The following is a 17,195-nucleotide window of genomic DNA, read 5'->3' as shown; positions in this document are numbered from 1 at the left end:
CCTCCCTCCCTTCCTTCCTTCCTTCCTTCCTTCCTTCCCCTTCCCCTTCCCCTTCTCCTTCCCCTTCTCCTTCTCCTTCTCCTTCTCTTTCACCTTCTCCTTCTCTTTCTCTTTCTCCTTCTCTTTCTGTCTCTTTCTTTCTTTCATTTTGCTGTTGTTGCCCAGGCTCGAGCGCAATGGCGTGATACTTGCTCACTGCCACCTCCACCTTCTGGGTTCAAGCGATACTCCTGCTTCAGTCTCCTAAGTAGCTGGGGTTACAGGCATGCGCCACCATGCCCAGCTAATTTTGTATTTTTAGTAGAGACAGGGTTTTTCAGTGTTCGTCAGGCTGGTCTCAAACTCAGGTGATCCGCCTGCCTTGGCCTCCCAAAGTGCTGGGATTACAGGGGTGAGGCACCCCGCCTGGCCAGGTTCTGACTATTTCTACAAGTGTGGAACATTGTACATAATGAGCAATAGTGTATTTGAAGACCTAAGAATTTTCTAGCAATTAGTTAAGGTCCAAAGTTAGTTTAGAGAGATTGGAATAATATTCTGAACCTTTTAAACCTGTAGAAGTGGTAAACAGAATATCTGACCAATTTGATGTAAAAAGTTCCTTCCCTCTTAAACTCCAGCACTAAGGGACTTGGCGCTCCAAGTATTTGCTTGTTTTTTATGTTTAGTTTTTATTTATTTTTGTTTTTTGAGGTGGAGGCTCTGTCACCCAGACTGAAATGCAGTAGCGTGATCTTGACTCACTGCAACCTCTGCCTCCTAGGTTCAGGCAATTCTCCTGTCTTAGTCTCCCAAGTAGCTGGGACTACAGAAGCTCGCCACCACGCCAGGCTAATTTTTTTTGTTTTTAGTAGAGATGTGGTTTCATCATGTTGGCCAGACTGGTCTCGACTTCCTGACCTCAAATAATCTGCCCACCTTGGCCTTCCAAAGTGCTGGTATTACAGGCATGAGCCATGGTGCCCAGCTGAGCCACCATACCTGGCCTGCTTGTTTTTAAAATTCAAGTAAAACATACATATAGGAAAGTTCTCAGACTTTAAGTACACAGCTTAGTGCATGCTAATTTAATTTTGATTTTTAACAGAGGACATTGTATTAGTTCCCCATGTTAATCTTTCAGTCTTATTTCAGTCCTCGGACAATTTATTTGGCTAGAATCCAGGAAAGAGATTTAACAGTGGGCTACCTAATTTTAATTTATATTTATGCATTAGTAATATGTGAGACAAAATTAATATGAGATTTGGGGATTAAGTAAAATATTTAAAAGTGTTTACTTATCACTTCCTGGATGGAAAGAATTACATTATTCATATGTTAGAATTCTGGCAATGTAGGCACTATCTAAATGATAGCAGACTCTTAGTGGGAGATGAAGAGAGAAAAGACTTGAAAGATTCAAGAATTGGGATGACTGGTGACTATTTGAAGCGGACATATGACTCATAGAAAAGCAAGCATGAAGGGCCAGTTGCAGTGGCTCACACTTGTAATCCCAGCACTTTGGGAAGCTGAGGTGGACCGACGCCGAGATGGGCTGACCACGAGGTCAGGAGATCAAGATCATCCTGGCCAACGTGGTGAAACCCCATCTCTACTAAAAATACAAAAATCAGCTGGGTATGGTGGCGTTTGCTTGTAATCCTAGCTACTTGGGAGGCTGAGGCACGAGAATCGCTTGAACCAAGGTGTGGAGGTTGCAGTGAGCCGAGATCACACCACTGCACTCCAGCCTGGCAACAGAGCAAGACTCTGTCTCAAAAAAAAAAAAAAAGGAAAGCAAGCAAGCATTAGGAACCTTAGTAAATCTGAGGACCTACTGGTAATAGAAATATGGTTTATTTCTTGGTGGTGAATTTCCAAGGGGAGACATTTCTGCAAGGAATTAATTTCATGTCTCAGTATATGTCAGGTTTAAGTAAGTATTCTGGTAGAAATTCAGAAGCATGAAGAGTTTTGCTTTCTTAAATTTTTTCAGTGACCTGTTGTTACATGTATAGGAGTTGAACTCATTTGTTTGAAGTTAAGGAAGTGATTGCTTTGATATACTAAATGTTACTGATCTCTTTGTGGGAAGAATACTGTATTTAGAAGCTATGATTTCCTTTGGCTTAGTTTTCTGTAGTAAAGATAATTTGAATGCTGTACTATAGAAAACAGGCCCATCATGGTCTTTGCCTGCTTCAGTTGCAGCAATATCAGTACTACAGTGCAGGCCTGCTCTCCACATACGACCCTTTCTATGAGCAGCAACGGCACCTACTTGGACCCAAGAAAAAGAAATTTAAGGAGGAAAAGAAACTTAAAGGTGAGCATGTTGAACTGCTTTCCACATACATTCATTCTTAGTTTCAGAATTGCAAGTGGCCTACTGGTGCATTTGGACTTTATATATAGTCCATATGGTAGAAATTTGCTTTATTTGAAAAACTCTCTTTCTAATTAGTAACAAGTACAATTTTCCCCTTGGTATCCGTGGGTGATTGGATTCTGGACCCCCGGCAGATACCAAAATCCAGAGATGCTCAAGTTCTTTATATAAAATGGTATAGTATTTGCATATGAGCTGTGCACATCCTCTCATATACTTTAAGTCATCTCTGGATTACTTATAATACCTAATGCAATGTAAATGCTATATAAATACTTGTAATCCTATATTGTTTAGGGAATAACAATCAAAAAAAGTTTGTACATATTCAGTACAGCTGCTACAACCATTCTCTTTTTTTTTTTTTCCTGAATATTTTTGATCCTCAGTTGGTTGAATCCATGATGTAGAACCCACAGATGGGAAGGGTAGACTATATTATTAACCTTAATTCATATTTGGCTTGTAGTCTTTAGTTCTACAATTGGAAAGACGGATTCCTAGCTAAAGGTTTAGGCAAAATTAGTTTGTTCCATTTTTCTTATACACACTCTGCAAATATTGCAAATGTTCTGGGATAGGAGGTTGGTTATGCACAGAGAAGTAAGAAAAGTAACCCGAAGTGTTTGGAGTAAGTTATCATTGTTGCTGTCCGAGGTGATTTAAAATAGATCACCTCCTGATGATCTTCTGTAGTGTTTGTTTGCATGTTTGACAGGAAGTGTCCTTTCCTCTCTTATTGAGCTCTCAGCAGCTGGATATCAGGAAGGAAACTGAAAGAGAAAGTTTTAAACTATCTTTGTAAGGCAAATTTTATTCCTCTGAAAGTATTAATTCTTTTTTTTTTTTGAGATGGAGTCTTGCTCTGTCGCACAGGCTGGAGGGCAGTGGCACTATTTCAGCTCACTGCAACCTCCACTTCCTGAGTTCAAGCAGTTCTCATGCCTCAGCCTCCCGAGTAGCTGGGATTACAGGTGCGCGCCACTACACCTGGCTAATTTTTGTATTTTTAGTAGAGATGGAGTGTCACCATGTTGGCCAGGCTGATCTCAAACTCCTAAACTCAGGTGATCCGCCTGTCTTGGCCTCTCAGAAGTGCTGGGTGTGAGCCACCGCACCTGGCTTGACGGTATGAATTCTACTCAAAAAGGCTCCTTTTAGCCTTCTCTTCTTTTTCCATCATCTTTATTAGTGTTTTCTCACCCTTCACACCCTTTCTCCAACCTGAATTAAGGTTTTATTTCATGTATTTTTGTCTTGCAAGTCTTAGTGACATATCAGTGTGTTTTTTTCTTCTCTTTTATTTTTCTTTATCCACCTTATAGGTATACTTTTTTCTTATTTTCCCCACACTGCGTAGATGTATAGCCACCTTATATTGCCACCAAGTAGAAATAAGTTTCCTTCCTTTGACTATTCCTTGAATCTGTGATACCTCAGACACTTGCTTACCTATTAGGTTCAAAATAAATTTGGTTCTTGCCATGCACCTGTAGTCCCAGCTACTGGGGAGGCTGAGGCGGGAGAATCACTTGAACCTGGGAGGCAGAGGTTGCAGTGAGGCGAGATTGCGCCATTGCACTCCAACCTGGGCGACAGGGTGAGACTCCATCTCCGGGGAAAAAAAAAAGAAAGAAATTTGGTTCTCGGGTTTTATTCTGTATTTCACTTTCATATAAACAGAGCGAGTATCCAGTGTTCTTTTCCAGGTTAGTGAGATATCAATCAGTATGTTTCTTCTCTGTTATTTTTGTTCCTCTAGGAATATTCATGGGTCTGAGTAGATAAAGGGATATATGTTGTCAGTGTCAAGTGGAATAAGGAAAGAACCTTGCATTCTTTAAGTTGTGAGGTTGCTTTGTGACCATCTCTTGTGGAAGTGCAACCCTGTTAGCGTCTGTTTCTTTTGCAGCTAAGTTGAAAAAAGTGAAGAAAAAAAGACGAAGAGATGAAGAACTTTCCTCTGAAGAATCCCCTCGTCGCCATCACCACCAGACCAAAGTCTTTGCCAAGTTTTCTCATGATGCACCTCCCCCTGGCACTAAGAAAAAGCACTTATCCATTGAGCAGTTGAATGCTCGTCGCAGGAAAGTATGGCTCAGCATCGTGAAAAAGGAACTACCAAAGGTAAGTGAATGCCTCCAGGACATGGAGATTGGGAGAATGTATTCTCTTCCCACCCACTAAAGAGGAACTCTGAGAGCTAGATACTTTCACAGATAGGAGTTCCGCAAGGAAATTAATCTGTTGGAATCAAGGGAATGCTGAGTAGTACTCTTCAGTTAACAGTTTCTTCTAGAATGTGGTCAGAATTCACAGGACAGTTAGTTATTGTGTGATGCTCCTTGGTCAGAAGATTGGAGGGCAACTTCTTCGAGGAAAGAATGTAGTTTTTTAAAATATAGCAGTAGATACTTGACAGCCAATTTATAGGTGATATTAGAAAAAATTAAAAAGAGGCCGGGCATGGTAGATCACACCTGTAATCCCAGCACTTTGGGAGGCTGAGGCGGGTGGATCGCTTGAGCCCAGGAGTTTGAGACCAGTCTGGACAACATGGGGAAACCCCATCTCTACAAAAACGAGCTGGGTGTAGTGGCAAATGTTTGTAGCCCTACCTATGCAAGTGGCTGAGGCAGGAGGATAGTTTGAGCCCAGGAGGTTGAGGCTGCAGCGAGCTGAGATAGCACTACTGCACTCGAGCTTGTGTAACAGAATGTGTAACATAATAAATATTTATTTTATCTCAAAAATTAAATAAAAAGGAGTTGATATGTTTCTTAGAGAATTTACAAATGTTTGAATGTTGCTGGATAATCACAGGCACTAGAATAAGATGTGAACGATTTAAAAGAAACATGTATAAGCATTTTTCCTCTTTTAATTCATTTGGTTTTGATAACATTTTATTTTATTATTATTATTTTTGAGATGGAGTCTCGCTCTGTCACCTGGGCTGGATTGCAGTGTCATGATCTCGGCTCACTGCAAACTCCACTTCCCAGGTTCAAACAATTCTCTTGCCTCAGCCTTCCAAGTAGCTGGGGCCACAGGCAGATGCCACCACCCCTAGCTAATTTTTGTATTTTAGTAGAGATGGGGTTTCACCATTTTGGCCAGGCTGGTCTCGAACTCCTGACCCCAGATGATCTGCCTGGCTCGGCCTCATACAGTGCTGGGATTAAAGGCGTGAGCCACCGAGCCCAGCCAATAACATGTTATTTTGATATAATTTCAAAATTAACAGTTGCAGGCCAGATGCCATATGCAGCGGGTTTTTTTTGTTTTTTGTTTTTTTTTAAAGAAGTTGCAATTATAGTCCAAGGAATGTCTATTTACCCTTAAGTGAGATTCACCAGTTGTTAACATACTGCTCTTAAGGATGAATTGAGTGCAGTCCTGATAGAAACAGGATATTTCATTATAAATTGGATTTTTTTTAGAAACAGGATATTTTATGAATTGAGAAAAGTTGATACTAAAGTCCATGTGATGAAGTCAGAATGTAGGAGTAGCTAGGGAAGAATTGGAAAATCCCTACTAAACATTAGAACACACTACAAAACCTCTACAGTTAAAAAAGTGTGGTACTGGCACATGAATAGGCAAATAGACAAGTAGAATAAACCAGTGGACTTATAAATTAGTACTGGGACAACTGGGTAGCAATTTTGAAAAAGATAAAACTAGATCTGCATCTTACTGCAACCTCTGCCTCCTGGGTTCAAGCAGTTCTCCCACTTCAGCCTCCCAAGTAGCTGAGTAGCTGGGACTACAGGTATGCGCCATCATGCCCAGCTAATTTTTGTATTTTTAGTAGAGACGGGGTTTTGCCATTTCGGCCGGGCTGGTCTTGAACGCCTGACTTCAAGTGATCTGCTCACCTCGGCTTTCCAAAGTGCTGGAATTATAGGCGTGAGCCACCATGCCCAGCCTGTTTTAATGTTTTGAGGATATTGTATTTGATCCCTTGGTATGGTGGTGTTTTGCTACTGTAAAATAAAATTTTTTTTTTCTCTAGCAGTTAATAAGTATTTCTGGAGACATAGTTTATGCTTGAGCATTCTTTTTTTGTTGAGACGGAGTCTCGCTCTGTTGCCCAGGCTGGAGTGCAGTGGTGCGATCAGTGCTGTGATCTCGGCTCACTGCAACCTCCACCTCCCAGGTTCACACCATTCTCCTGCCTCAGCCTCCCGAGTAGCTGGGACTACAGGCGCCTGCCACGACACCCGGCTAATTTTTTTTGTATTTTTAGTAGAGACAGGGTTTCACCGTGTTAGCCAGGCTGGTCTCGATCTTCTGACCTCGTGATCTGCCCGTCTCGGCCTCCCAAAGTGCTGGGATTTACAGACGTGAGCCACCACACCCGGCCTATGCTTGAGCATTCTTGATGGGAAAGTTATGGGAAAACCTGCTTAGTACCTGATGAAGAGGCCTCATATGGTGCCCTTTCAATGAAAGAAATGAGTTTTCGTTTTTTTGAGATGGGGTCTTGTTCTCTTGCTCAGGCTGGAGTGCAGTAGACTGATCTTGTTTCACTTCAGCGTTGATCTCTCCCAGGCTCAAGTAATCTTCGCACCTCAGGCTCCTGAGTACCTGGGGCTATAGGTGTGTGCTACCATGCCGAGCTAATTCTGTTTATTTTATTTAATTTTAATTTTTTTTTTTTGAGACGGAGTTTCGCTTTTGTCACCCAGGTTGGAATACCATGGCACGATCTCGACTCACGGCAATCTCCACCTCCCGGGTTCAAGCGATTCTCCTGCCTCAGCCTCCCGGGTAGCTGTGATTACAGATGCCTGTCACCACACTCAGCTAATTTTTGTATTTTTAGTATAGACAGGATTTCACCATGTTGACCAGGCTGGTCTTGAAGTCCTGACCTCAGGTGAACCAACCACCTCGGCCTCCCAAAGTGCTGGGATTACAGGCATGAGCCACCATGTCTGGCCCAATTCTGTTTATTTTTTCTAGAGACGAGGTCTCACTATGTTGCCCAGGCTAGTCTCGAACTCCTGGACTCAAGTGATCCTCCTGCCTCAGCCTCCCCAAATGCCGGGATTGCAGGTGTAAGCTGCTGTGCGTGGCCAAGAAATGCCTTTTTTTCTTTTTTTTTTGAGACGGAGTTTCGCTTGTGTCTCCCAGGCTGGAGTGCAGTGGTGCGATCTTGGCTTACTGCAGCCTCTGCCTCCTGAGTTCAAGTGATTCTTCTGCCTCAACCTCCCAAGTAGCTAGGATTACAGGCATGTGCCACCATGCCCGGCTAAGTTTTCTATTTTTAGTAGTGATGGGATTTCACTACCTTGGCCAGTCCCATCTCAAACTCATGACCTCAAGTGGTCCACCCACCTCGGCCTCCCAAAGTGCTGGGATTACAGGCGTGAACCACCACACCTGGCCAAGAAATGACTTTTTAGTGGGAATATTTGAGGCTCCTGGCTTCAGAGTGACAATAGCTCTTTAATTAGTAAGAGTTTTTTTTATAAAAGGCTCATATATTCCCTTAAATTTGCTGTCTTATATGCAAACTTTAGGGAAATGGCTTCTTTGTCACTTTGAACCCATTGTTTCTTTAGCATCAAGGAGAGTGCTCTTCAGTAATGAAAGAGCCACCCAGCCCTGCCTCTTCAGTGTCTTCTTCCATGTCAGATAGACATCATGGGGAGTCAGATGTCTGTACTGACTTTTTTCCCCCCTTAGCCAGAGTGGAAAACACAAATAGCTGGATACTGGGTTGTGGGCTGCTGGGTCATTTTGTGTTAGGTCTTCCTTGGAGTTTAGTTTTAGAGAAGATTAGGCTTATGTGGTGGCAGAAACTGAGTAGTAGTGACATCAGGTTTGCCTAGGCTGGAGGTGGGTCTAGAATCACAACTTGGGAGACTAGTTTATCTTTTTCCTAATGATTCCTGTGTCTGGGTGCCCTGTTCTCTCAGCTTTGCAGATTGGCCCTAGTAAGCAACATGTTTTTAATCAGGGTGGTACTAAGGTTTAGGTATTTTAACATTTTGCTAGTCCGCTTCAAGCCTTACATATAACTTAATGTCTTCCTAAAAGTATACGGAAGACTATTTAAGGCATCCACAACACTGATTCTTCTTGATGCTTCTTTAATAGTTTTATATATGGTGTTGGACGGTACATCTGGATGACTTACAGAAGTAATGTATCTTGCTCGGCTTGACATTTTCTAAACCTCTAGGAATTGATTAAAAGACTGTTCGTTCTACATAGTCTTAGTTCAAAAATGAATCCTAAATGAAATACTGTTTTTTAAATATTTTAGGCAAATAAGCAGAAAGCTTCAGCTCGTAACCTGTTTCTCACCAATAGCCGAAAGGTAAAATTGTAGTTTTGTATTTTCCATTTCATGTTTTGCTGGAATATATTCTTCTTCTTTGGGTCCATCTTGCTACTCTTGTCTGTTGTAACCTGTTGATCATGAATCTAATAGTTCCTAAGAGAGTTTCTGAATGTTCTCAATCTGTTTATTTATTTATTTATTTTTTGAGATGGAGTCTCAGCCGCCCAGGCTGGAGTGCAGTGGTGTGATCTCGGCTCACTGCAACCACCGTCTTCCAGGTTCAAGCAGTTCTCCCATCTCAGCCTCCCGAGTAGCTGGGATTACAGGCACCCACCATCATGCCCTGTAATTTTTGTATTTTAGTAGAGACAGGGTTTCACCATGTTGGCCAGGCTGGTCTTGAACTCCTGACCTCAGGTGATCTGCCCTGCCCGCCTTGGCCTCCCAAAGTGCTAGGATTACAGGCATGAGCCACTGTGCCCGGCCTCAATCTGTTTATTAAATAAAATTGTTCTTCCTCACATTTCTGGTATTTGAACCTTTTTGGATAAGACCATAGCCCACCCTGATTTCTTGAGCTGCTCATGGAATCTTCCTGTCTTCAGTCTTGTCGTCTAAGAAATAATGATGTGAATACCTTCCCTTAGAGGAAACTAAAACAACTTCCTTTCAGAATTGTGAGGATCAGATTAGGCCATGTTATTAGTTGTGTTTCTCTGAGGTAGTCATTCAACTTCTCTGTTTCCTCATTTATAAGGTGGATGATGGTAAATGAGGGTGATGCTAATGCCAATTTCATAGGATTTGAAGAGTAGATTAGTTTAATATATTTTTCAGTGGTGCTAAAGATATAATAAGCAGTGATAGCTATTATTAATGTGTGTGATAACATTTTGTAACTTCCAAGCACATCCCAGGTCCTTCTTAGTCATTATAATTTTTCATCTTCTAAGTTGACAGAAATCAGATAGATTTCTTATCCCTGATATTACCACAGGATCTGGACCTATGTCACAGTACTATACAAGGACATAATCAAGTTGCAGGGAAAGAGATGTGGTCAAGGATGACAGTTTGTATTCAACATATTGAGGAATGATGTGGTTTAGAATCCAGGAAGAACCAGCCTCTGGTATGGGGTCCTTTCTGCTGTAATGCTGTTGTTGTTTTCAGCTTGCTCACCAGTGCATGAAGGAGGTGCGTCGAGCTGCCTTGCAGGCCCAGAAGAACTGTAAGGAAACCTTGCCTCGTGCCCGCCGCCTCACCAAGGAGATGCTTCTGTACTGGAAGAAATATGAGAAAGTGGAGAAGGAGCACCGCAAGAGAGCAGAGAAGGAAGCTTTGGAGCAGCGGAAGTTGGATGAGGAAATGCGGGAGGTCGGGCAAAAGCATACCATTTTGAAAACCCTGATTATTACAGCCATTTGAAGAGATCGGTTTGCATTTTGAAAATTGTACATCTAACCAATGACACTGTCGCTTATTTTTATTTTTATTTTTAGTAGAGATGCGGTTTCGCCATGTTGCCCAGGCTGGTCTCAAACTCCTGAGCTTCGAGTGATCTGCCTGCCTTGGTCTCCCACAGTCAGAAATTTTTTTTTTTTTTTGAGGCGGAGTCTCGCTCTGTCGCCCAGGCTGGAGTGCAGTAGCACAATCTTGGCTCACTGCAAGCTCCACCTCCCGGGTTCACGACATTCTCCTGCCTCAGCCTCCCGAGTAGCTGGGACTACAGGCGCCCGCCACCACGCCCGGCTAATTTTTTGTATTTTTAATAGAGATGGGGTTTCACCATGTTCGCCAGGATGGTCTCGATCTCCTGACCTCGTGATCCGCCCCCCTCGGCCTCCCAAAGTGCTGGGATTACGGGCGTGAGCCACCGCGCCTGGCCCAGAAATTTTTTTAAAGACTTAATTTTGAGGATGGTGATTTTAGACTAGTAAACCAATTCTGCTTTTAGTCTTTTGGTATGGCCCTCCTCAGGCCTTTTTCTCATTTTCTTCTAAGCTGTCTTCCTCTATTTTGGGCTCTTATTCCTCAAAAAAAAAAAAAAAAAAAAAAAAGGAATGAGCAAAAAAGGAAGAAAGTAGCTTTTAATTCATCTTGGTTTGTTTGTAGGTGCTGACTGCAGTTTTGCTTTTTTTGGACAATAAGAAATAGATGCCAAATTTGGGGCCAGATAGGGACAGTGGACAATGAGCCCAGTTTTCTAAGACTTACCCTTCACCTACTGTACTGTTTTATTTATTTATTTTTTGAGATGAAGTTTCACTGTTGTCGCCCAGGCTGGAGTGCAGTAATCTTGGTTCATTGCAACCTCTGCCTCCCAGATTCAAGCAATTCTTCTGCCTCAGCCTTCCGAGTAGCTGGGACTATAGGCACCCACCACCATGCCCTCCTAAGTTTTTGTATTTTTAGTAGAGATGGGGTTTCACCATGTTGGCCAGGCTGGTTTCAAATTCCTGAGCTCAGATGATACGCCTGCCTCGGTCTCCCAAAGTGCTGAGATTACAGGCATGAACCACCATGCCCAGCCTACTTATATTGTTTTAACTTGCAGCAAGTACTGTTGTTAAACCTGATGCCAGCTGTTGTAGGCTGTGGATATTGCTGAGGGAAGCAAGAGGTGAGAATAAGAAGGCAAAGTCATATTGCCATTGATAAACCAACTGAGATGAATGGAAGGAGAGTTGAGATTTGAAGAAAGAAGGGAATTAGTGTATTGGATGATGTTTTCTTTCAGGTATATGTAGTAACTCATGTCAAAGTGAAGCTTTGGAGCCTCTTCTGAGCTCTTGATCTTCCCTTATTTTATCATGACTTCGAGAATGAAGATGGATTTTGCTCAGTTCTCTTTAGTCTCCTGGTTAATTTGCATATTTGTATTTGCATGCAAGGTAATCATATTATCAAGTTAGTAAACATTTGATGGTTTTGGGAATTCTTAACTCACAGAATTTAAAGTCATTTGAGAGTTAGCCACAGATCTTGAAGTTTTGCAGGCAACTTGGCCTGTATTCTAGATTTGTGAGACCTAGATTCTTAGTTATGTTGATAGCTAACTGATGCTTATGCTGACTTATGCATCTTTTTCTTTGAACTTTTGAAATAAATCTTTGATGTATCCTTTCTGTTTTCTTAATCTACTTTGTTCATTTAATCATATGGTAGTTAACTTCTTTAAGGTTAAAGATGTTATTCTTGGCCGGGTGCAGTGGCTCACGTCTATAAACTTAGCACTTGTGGAGGCGGAGGCGGGTGGATCATGAGGTCAGGAGTTCAAGACCAGCCTGGCCAACATGGTGAAACCCCGTCTCTACTAAACATACAAAAATTAGCTGGGCATGGTGGCGGGTGCCTGTAATCGCAGGTACTCGGGAGACTGAGGCAGAGAATTGCTTGAACCCGGGAGGTGGAAGTTGCAATGAGCCGAGATCATACCACTACACTCCAACCTGGGCGACAGAGGAAGAATCCATCACAAAAAAAAAAATATATATATATATATATATATATATGTTATTTTTCTTAATTGTTTTACTTTGGGAAGTTTTCCTTAGGCTGAGTGTATTGGCTCATGTCCATAATCCCAGCAGAAAGGCAGAGGCAGGAGGATCGCTGGAATCCAGGAGTTCAAGACCAGTCTGGGCAACATAGTGATACTTCATATCCATAAACAGTACAAAAATTAGACAGGTGTAGTGGCAAGTGCCTATAGTCCCAGTTACTCTGGAGGCTGAGCTGGGAGTATTGCTTGAACCTGGAATGTTGAGGCTGCAGTGAGCTGTGTTCTTGCTACTGCCTCCAGCCTGGGTGACAGAGTGAGATACCATCTCTTCAGAAAAAAAAACAAAGATTTTCGTGATAGCACTTTAGGTTTGAAACATGAACATTCATTATGACAAAGACTTACTTTTCTCTCACTGTCTTTCTCAAGTGTTCTTCTATTTTGGATCTTGCTCAAGTGCTATAATGCTTTAAAGAGACAGGATAATTTTACGTAGATTACTGCTTTATAAAATATACTGTCAACCTTTTGGATTTTTTTTTTTTTGTATTCCTTATTTTATTGTTTTCCTTTTGGGAGAGTGGATCAAGGATAAAGTATATTTTATGAATTTTGTTATGAAATAATTCAAAATAATGACTCTTGGACCAATAATGCTCTTTTTTGGGGAAAAAAAAATAAAGCAAACAAGGCTGGCTCACGCTGTGGGCTCACGCCTGTAATCCCAGCACTTTGAGAGGCTGAGGTGGGCAGATCAGGAGGTCGGTAGATCAAGACCATCCTGGCTAACATGGTGAAACCCCGTCTACTAAAGATACAAAAAATCAGCTGGGTGTGGTAGCATATGCCTGTAGTCCCAGCTACTCAGGAGGCTGAGACAGGAGAATCTCTTGAACTGGGGAGGTGGAGGTTGCAGTGAGCCGAGATTGCACCACTGCACTCCAGCCAGGGCGACAGAGTGAGACTCCATCTCAAAACAAAACAATGACTCTTTAATATGCTACTTACACTGTATTCTGCGTTCCATATAATTTGGTATTTTGGATTATGTTTTCATTTTATTATTTATCTTAGGAATGATTTTATTTATTGACACAATGATTATTTTTCTTACCTGGTTGTTTTAGAGTAGAGGCACTTTAAAAAAAAAAAAAGTTGGTATCTTACTGTGTCACCCAGGCTGGAGTGCAGTGGCATGATCTTGGCTCAGTGCAGCGTCTATCTCTTGGGCTTAAGCAATCCTACCGCCTCAGCCTCCAGTGTAGCTGGGACTGCAGGTACATGCCACCGTGCCTGGCAAATTTTTGTATTTTTTGTAGAAACAAGGTTTTGCCATGTTGCCCAGTCTAGTCTCAAACTCCTGAGATCAAGCAGTCAACCTGAAAGGCACTTTTACATTAAAAAATATATGTATGTTTGCACGTGTGCGTGTATTCAGTCTATATTCGTTTTTTGTAGCTATTATTATCACAGATGAAGTACAGATTGTTGGGTTTTGTTTCATTTTGTTTGAGGTAGAGTCTTGCTCTGTCACCCAGTCTGAAGTGCAGTGGCACGACCTCGGCTCACTGCAACCTTTCCTCCTGGGTTCAAGCGATTTTCCTGCCTCAGCCTCCAGAGTAGCTGGGATTACAGGCGCCTGCCACCACGCCCAGCTAATTTTTGTATTTTTTATCAGAGACAGGGTTTCTCCATGTTGACCAGGCTGATCTCAAACTCCTGGCCTCCAGTGATCCGCCAGCCTTGGCCTCCCAAAGTGCCTGGATTACAGGCATGAGCCACCATGCCTGGCCAAAAAATACAGATTGTGTTGGGGAGTATTTTGTTCCTTCCTATAGATTGTTTTGGGGAATATTTTCTTCCTTCCATTAGCCATTTAATTTCATATACCTATTGTATTGGCTTTCAGAATAACTTACAGCTTTCTGTCAGTTATTTTGACTTTGGTAGTAAAGAAGGTTTTGGGACCAGTGTGGTGGCTGACCGGGCGTACTGGTCACACTTGTAATCCCAGCACTTTGTGAGGCTAAAAGTGGGCCGATCACCTGAGGTCAGGAGTTTGAGACCAGCCTGGTCAATATGGTGAAACCTGTCTCTACTAAAAAAAATACAAAAATACATGCCAGGCGCAGTGGCTTACGCCTTTAATCCCAGCACTTTGGGAGGCCGAGGTAGGCGGATCATGAGGTCAGGAGATTGAGACCATTCTGGCTAACGCAGTGAAACCCCATCTCTACTAAAAATACAAAAAAATCAGCCCGGTGTGGTGGCGGGCGCCTGTACTCCCAGCTACTCAGGAGACTGAGGCAGGAGAATGGCGTGAACCCAGGAGGCAGAGCTTGCAGTGAGCCAAGATTACGCCACTGCACTCCAGCCTGGGCGACAGAGGGGGAGACTCTGTCCCAAGAAAAAAAAAAAAAATTAGCCAGGCATCATGGTGTATGCCTGTAATCCCAGTTATTTGGGAGGCTGAGGCAGGAGAATCACTTGAACCTGGGAGGGAGAGGTTGCGGTGAGGCTGCTATTGTGCCATTGCACTCCAGCCTGGCCAACACAGTTAGACTCTTGTCTCAAAAAAAAAAAAAAAAAAGTTTTTGATGTGTACATTTTCAAAAATGATAAAGCTATATAGACATGTATCCACCATCCAGGTTATAAAATGGAATATATTGTTTGAATTCAGTTGTCTCAGTGCTACCATAGAAAAGTCATGTATGAAAGAAACATTTTAGTCAGAAGCCTAATGGAGAAAAGATTCACAGTATAAAGAAGAGCAAAACACTCGTTTCTAGTAGATTATGAATGAAAGTTATTCATTGTGCCAGATGTGGTGGCTCACACCTTAATCCTAACACTTTGAGATGCTGAGGCTGGTGGATCGCCTGAGTTCAAGACCAGCCTGGCCAACATGGTGAAACCCTGTCTTTACTAGTAATACAAAAATTAGCCAAGGTTAGTGGTGCTCACCTGTAAGCCCAGCTACTCTGGAAGCTGTAGCTTGAACCCGGGAGGCGGAGGTTGCAGTGAACCGAGATCACGCCACCGTACTCCAGCCCATGCGACCAATCGAGACTCTGTCTGAAAAAGGAAAATAAATTCATTCATTTTTTTTAGTGCCACTGACTTGGCTAAAATAAAATTGTTTATCAGCAATGTTTACATTTTTAAAAGTAAAGAGTTGGTAAAGGATTTGAATGCAAATATAAGTGGTGAATTCTCCACTGCTTCTTGGATATCATTGATAATTGGGCTCTGTTTTCACCTTTTTCCCTCTTTAGGCCAAGAGGCAACAGCGAAAACTCAACTTCTTAATTACCCAGACAGAGTTGTATGCCCATTTCATGAGTCGCAAACGAGACATGGGTCATGATGGTATCCAGGAGGAAATCCTAAGGAAACTGGAAGACAGTTCTACCCAGAGACAAATCGATATAGGTGGAGGAGTGGTAGTTAACATCACACAGGAGGATTATGGTGAGTCTTCAATGAGGACTTAGAGGAAGGCTAACTCTTAATTTTTATATCTAAAGGTTATATACTTTAATTCTTACAAATTTTTTATTGATTCATAGGTAATTTACCAGAAAAGAGAGATCTATTGTACTGGAGTAGGGAAAGTGTGTTTGTATAACAGAAGTATAAGACCATTTATTAAAGAATTTGGATAGGAAAGATTGTGGTTATATGATCTTGCAAGTTTGGGAATATTTTTGTTGTGATTTGTTAGTAGAAATAACCGGTATTGTAATCAGAGTTTGTAGAACTGAACTGCGTTTCAGGAGAGGAAAACATCTCTCACATAATAAGATTCTTGGTTATTTAAGCATGAGAAAGCAGCTGTTCAGTTGTCTTTATGTGATCACAAGGAGAGGGAGGAATTGGGATGAAGTTTGAGAAGAATTTCACAGAGAATGCTGATTAAGATTGTGTTGAGCTAGAAATAGTAGAGATTGTAACCGCTTTATATTTTGGGGATTACATATGTCGTACTTCTCTAGTTAAAATAGTTTCACCTAGCATAAATATATTAAAATTTTGAATCCTGATTGTCTTGATTGTTGTAGCTTGGTATCATTTGGTAGAAGAAACCCTAATACTGAGAGGCAGTGGATGCCAGTGCCGTGGTTTTTTGTGAGCTTGCTTTGGCTACTGGAGACCAAGGCAGCCCTCCACCTCCATTGCATTTCCAGCTTCTTACCTCTGAGAATTTAGCCTTTCTCTTCCCCTACCCTCCGTGAACCCAGGGATAAGTAGAATGAAGGAATCAGGGATCCACATATATTGGTGTTAATTGCATCTTAGAACAAGATCAGTTGATAAAGTGTGATAATCCATAAATTTTCCTTTTCAGATAGTAACCACTTTAAAGCCCAGGCCCTGAAGAATGCTGAAAATGCTTACCATATTCACCAAGCTCGGGTGAGTCTTCAGATAGAAAGGTTTACTGTAATTGGCCCTGGAAATACCCTACAAGCTTTTACTTAGGTGGTCTTCCTTTAGTTTTAATCACATTTTTGATTAAAGCATAGACTGCTTGTGTATATGTGTGTGAGTAATTGTGTGTAGGGTGGGGGGCTGGGTCTCTTTCACTGTAGAATAGTAGGGACACTAGAAGAAAGGCAGAAACACGAATATTCAATTTTCTAGCTTTAGCAATGTTTTAATTTCAAATTAGAACAGTTTGTGTTTTTTTTTTTTTCTATCTGAGTAATCATGGGCAATATAGTATGAAATGCATCATAGATGTTTAATGAAAAAAAACATACTCTTGGCTTGTTAAGACAGCCATATCATGGTTTCAAAAAACTGCTACATTATTTAATGCCTTCTTTCACCTAAGTAATAACTTGCTCTTTGTTATTTATTTTATTTTAGAGACAGAGTTTCGCTCTGTCGCCCAGGCTGGAGTGCAGTGGCGCGATCTCGGCTTACTGCAAGCTCCGCCTCCCGGGTTCACACCATTCTCCTGCCTCAGCCTCCCAAGTAGCTGGGACTAGAGGTGCCCGCCACCATGC

At 41.9% G+C, this 17,195-nt stretch overlaps 1 protein-coding gene across 1 annotated transcript in view; it reads left to right on the top strand.

Moving 5' to 3' along the window:
* The window catches only part of INO80 (INO80 complex subunit), a 122,955-nt gene that overhangs the window by 6,826 nt on the left and 98,934 nt on the right, over positions 1-17,195 (top strand). The window contains exons 5-10 of the mRNA XM_011956676.1: positions 2,191-2,311; positions 4,287-4,501; positions 8,658-8,711; positions 9,849-10,052; positions 15,459-15,654; positions 16,532-16,599. Coding sequence (XP_011812066.1) covers positions 2,191-2,311; positions 4,287-4,501; positions 8,658-8,711; positions 9,849-10,052; positions 15,459-15,654; positions 16,532-16,599 — 858 coding nt within the window. The remainder of the gene's footprint in view (positions 1-2,190; positions 2,312-4,286; positions 4,502-8,657; positions 8,712-9,848; positions 10,053-15,458; positions 15,655-16,531; positions 16,600-17,195) is intronic.

The sequence above is a fragment of the Colobus angolensis genome, unplaced genomic scaffold (assembly GCF_000951035.1).
Source record: "Colobus angolensis palliatus isolate OR3802 unplaced genomic scaffold, Cang.pa_1.0 Scaffold420, whole genome shotgun sequence".
Taxonomy (NCBI): Eukaryota; Metazoa; Chordata; class Mammalia; order Primates; family Cercopithecidae; genus Colobus; species Colobus angolensis.
This window is presented reverse-complemented; position numbering and strand designations above follow the sequence as displayed.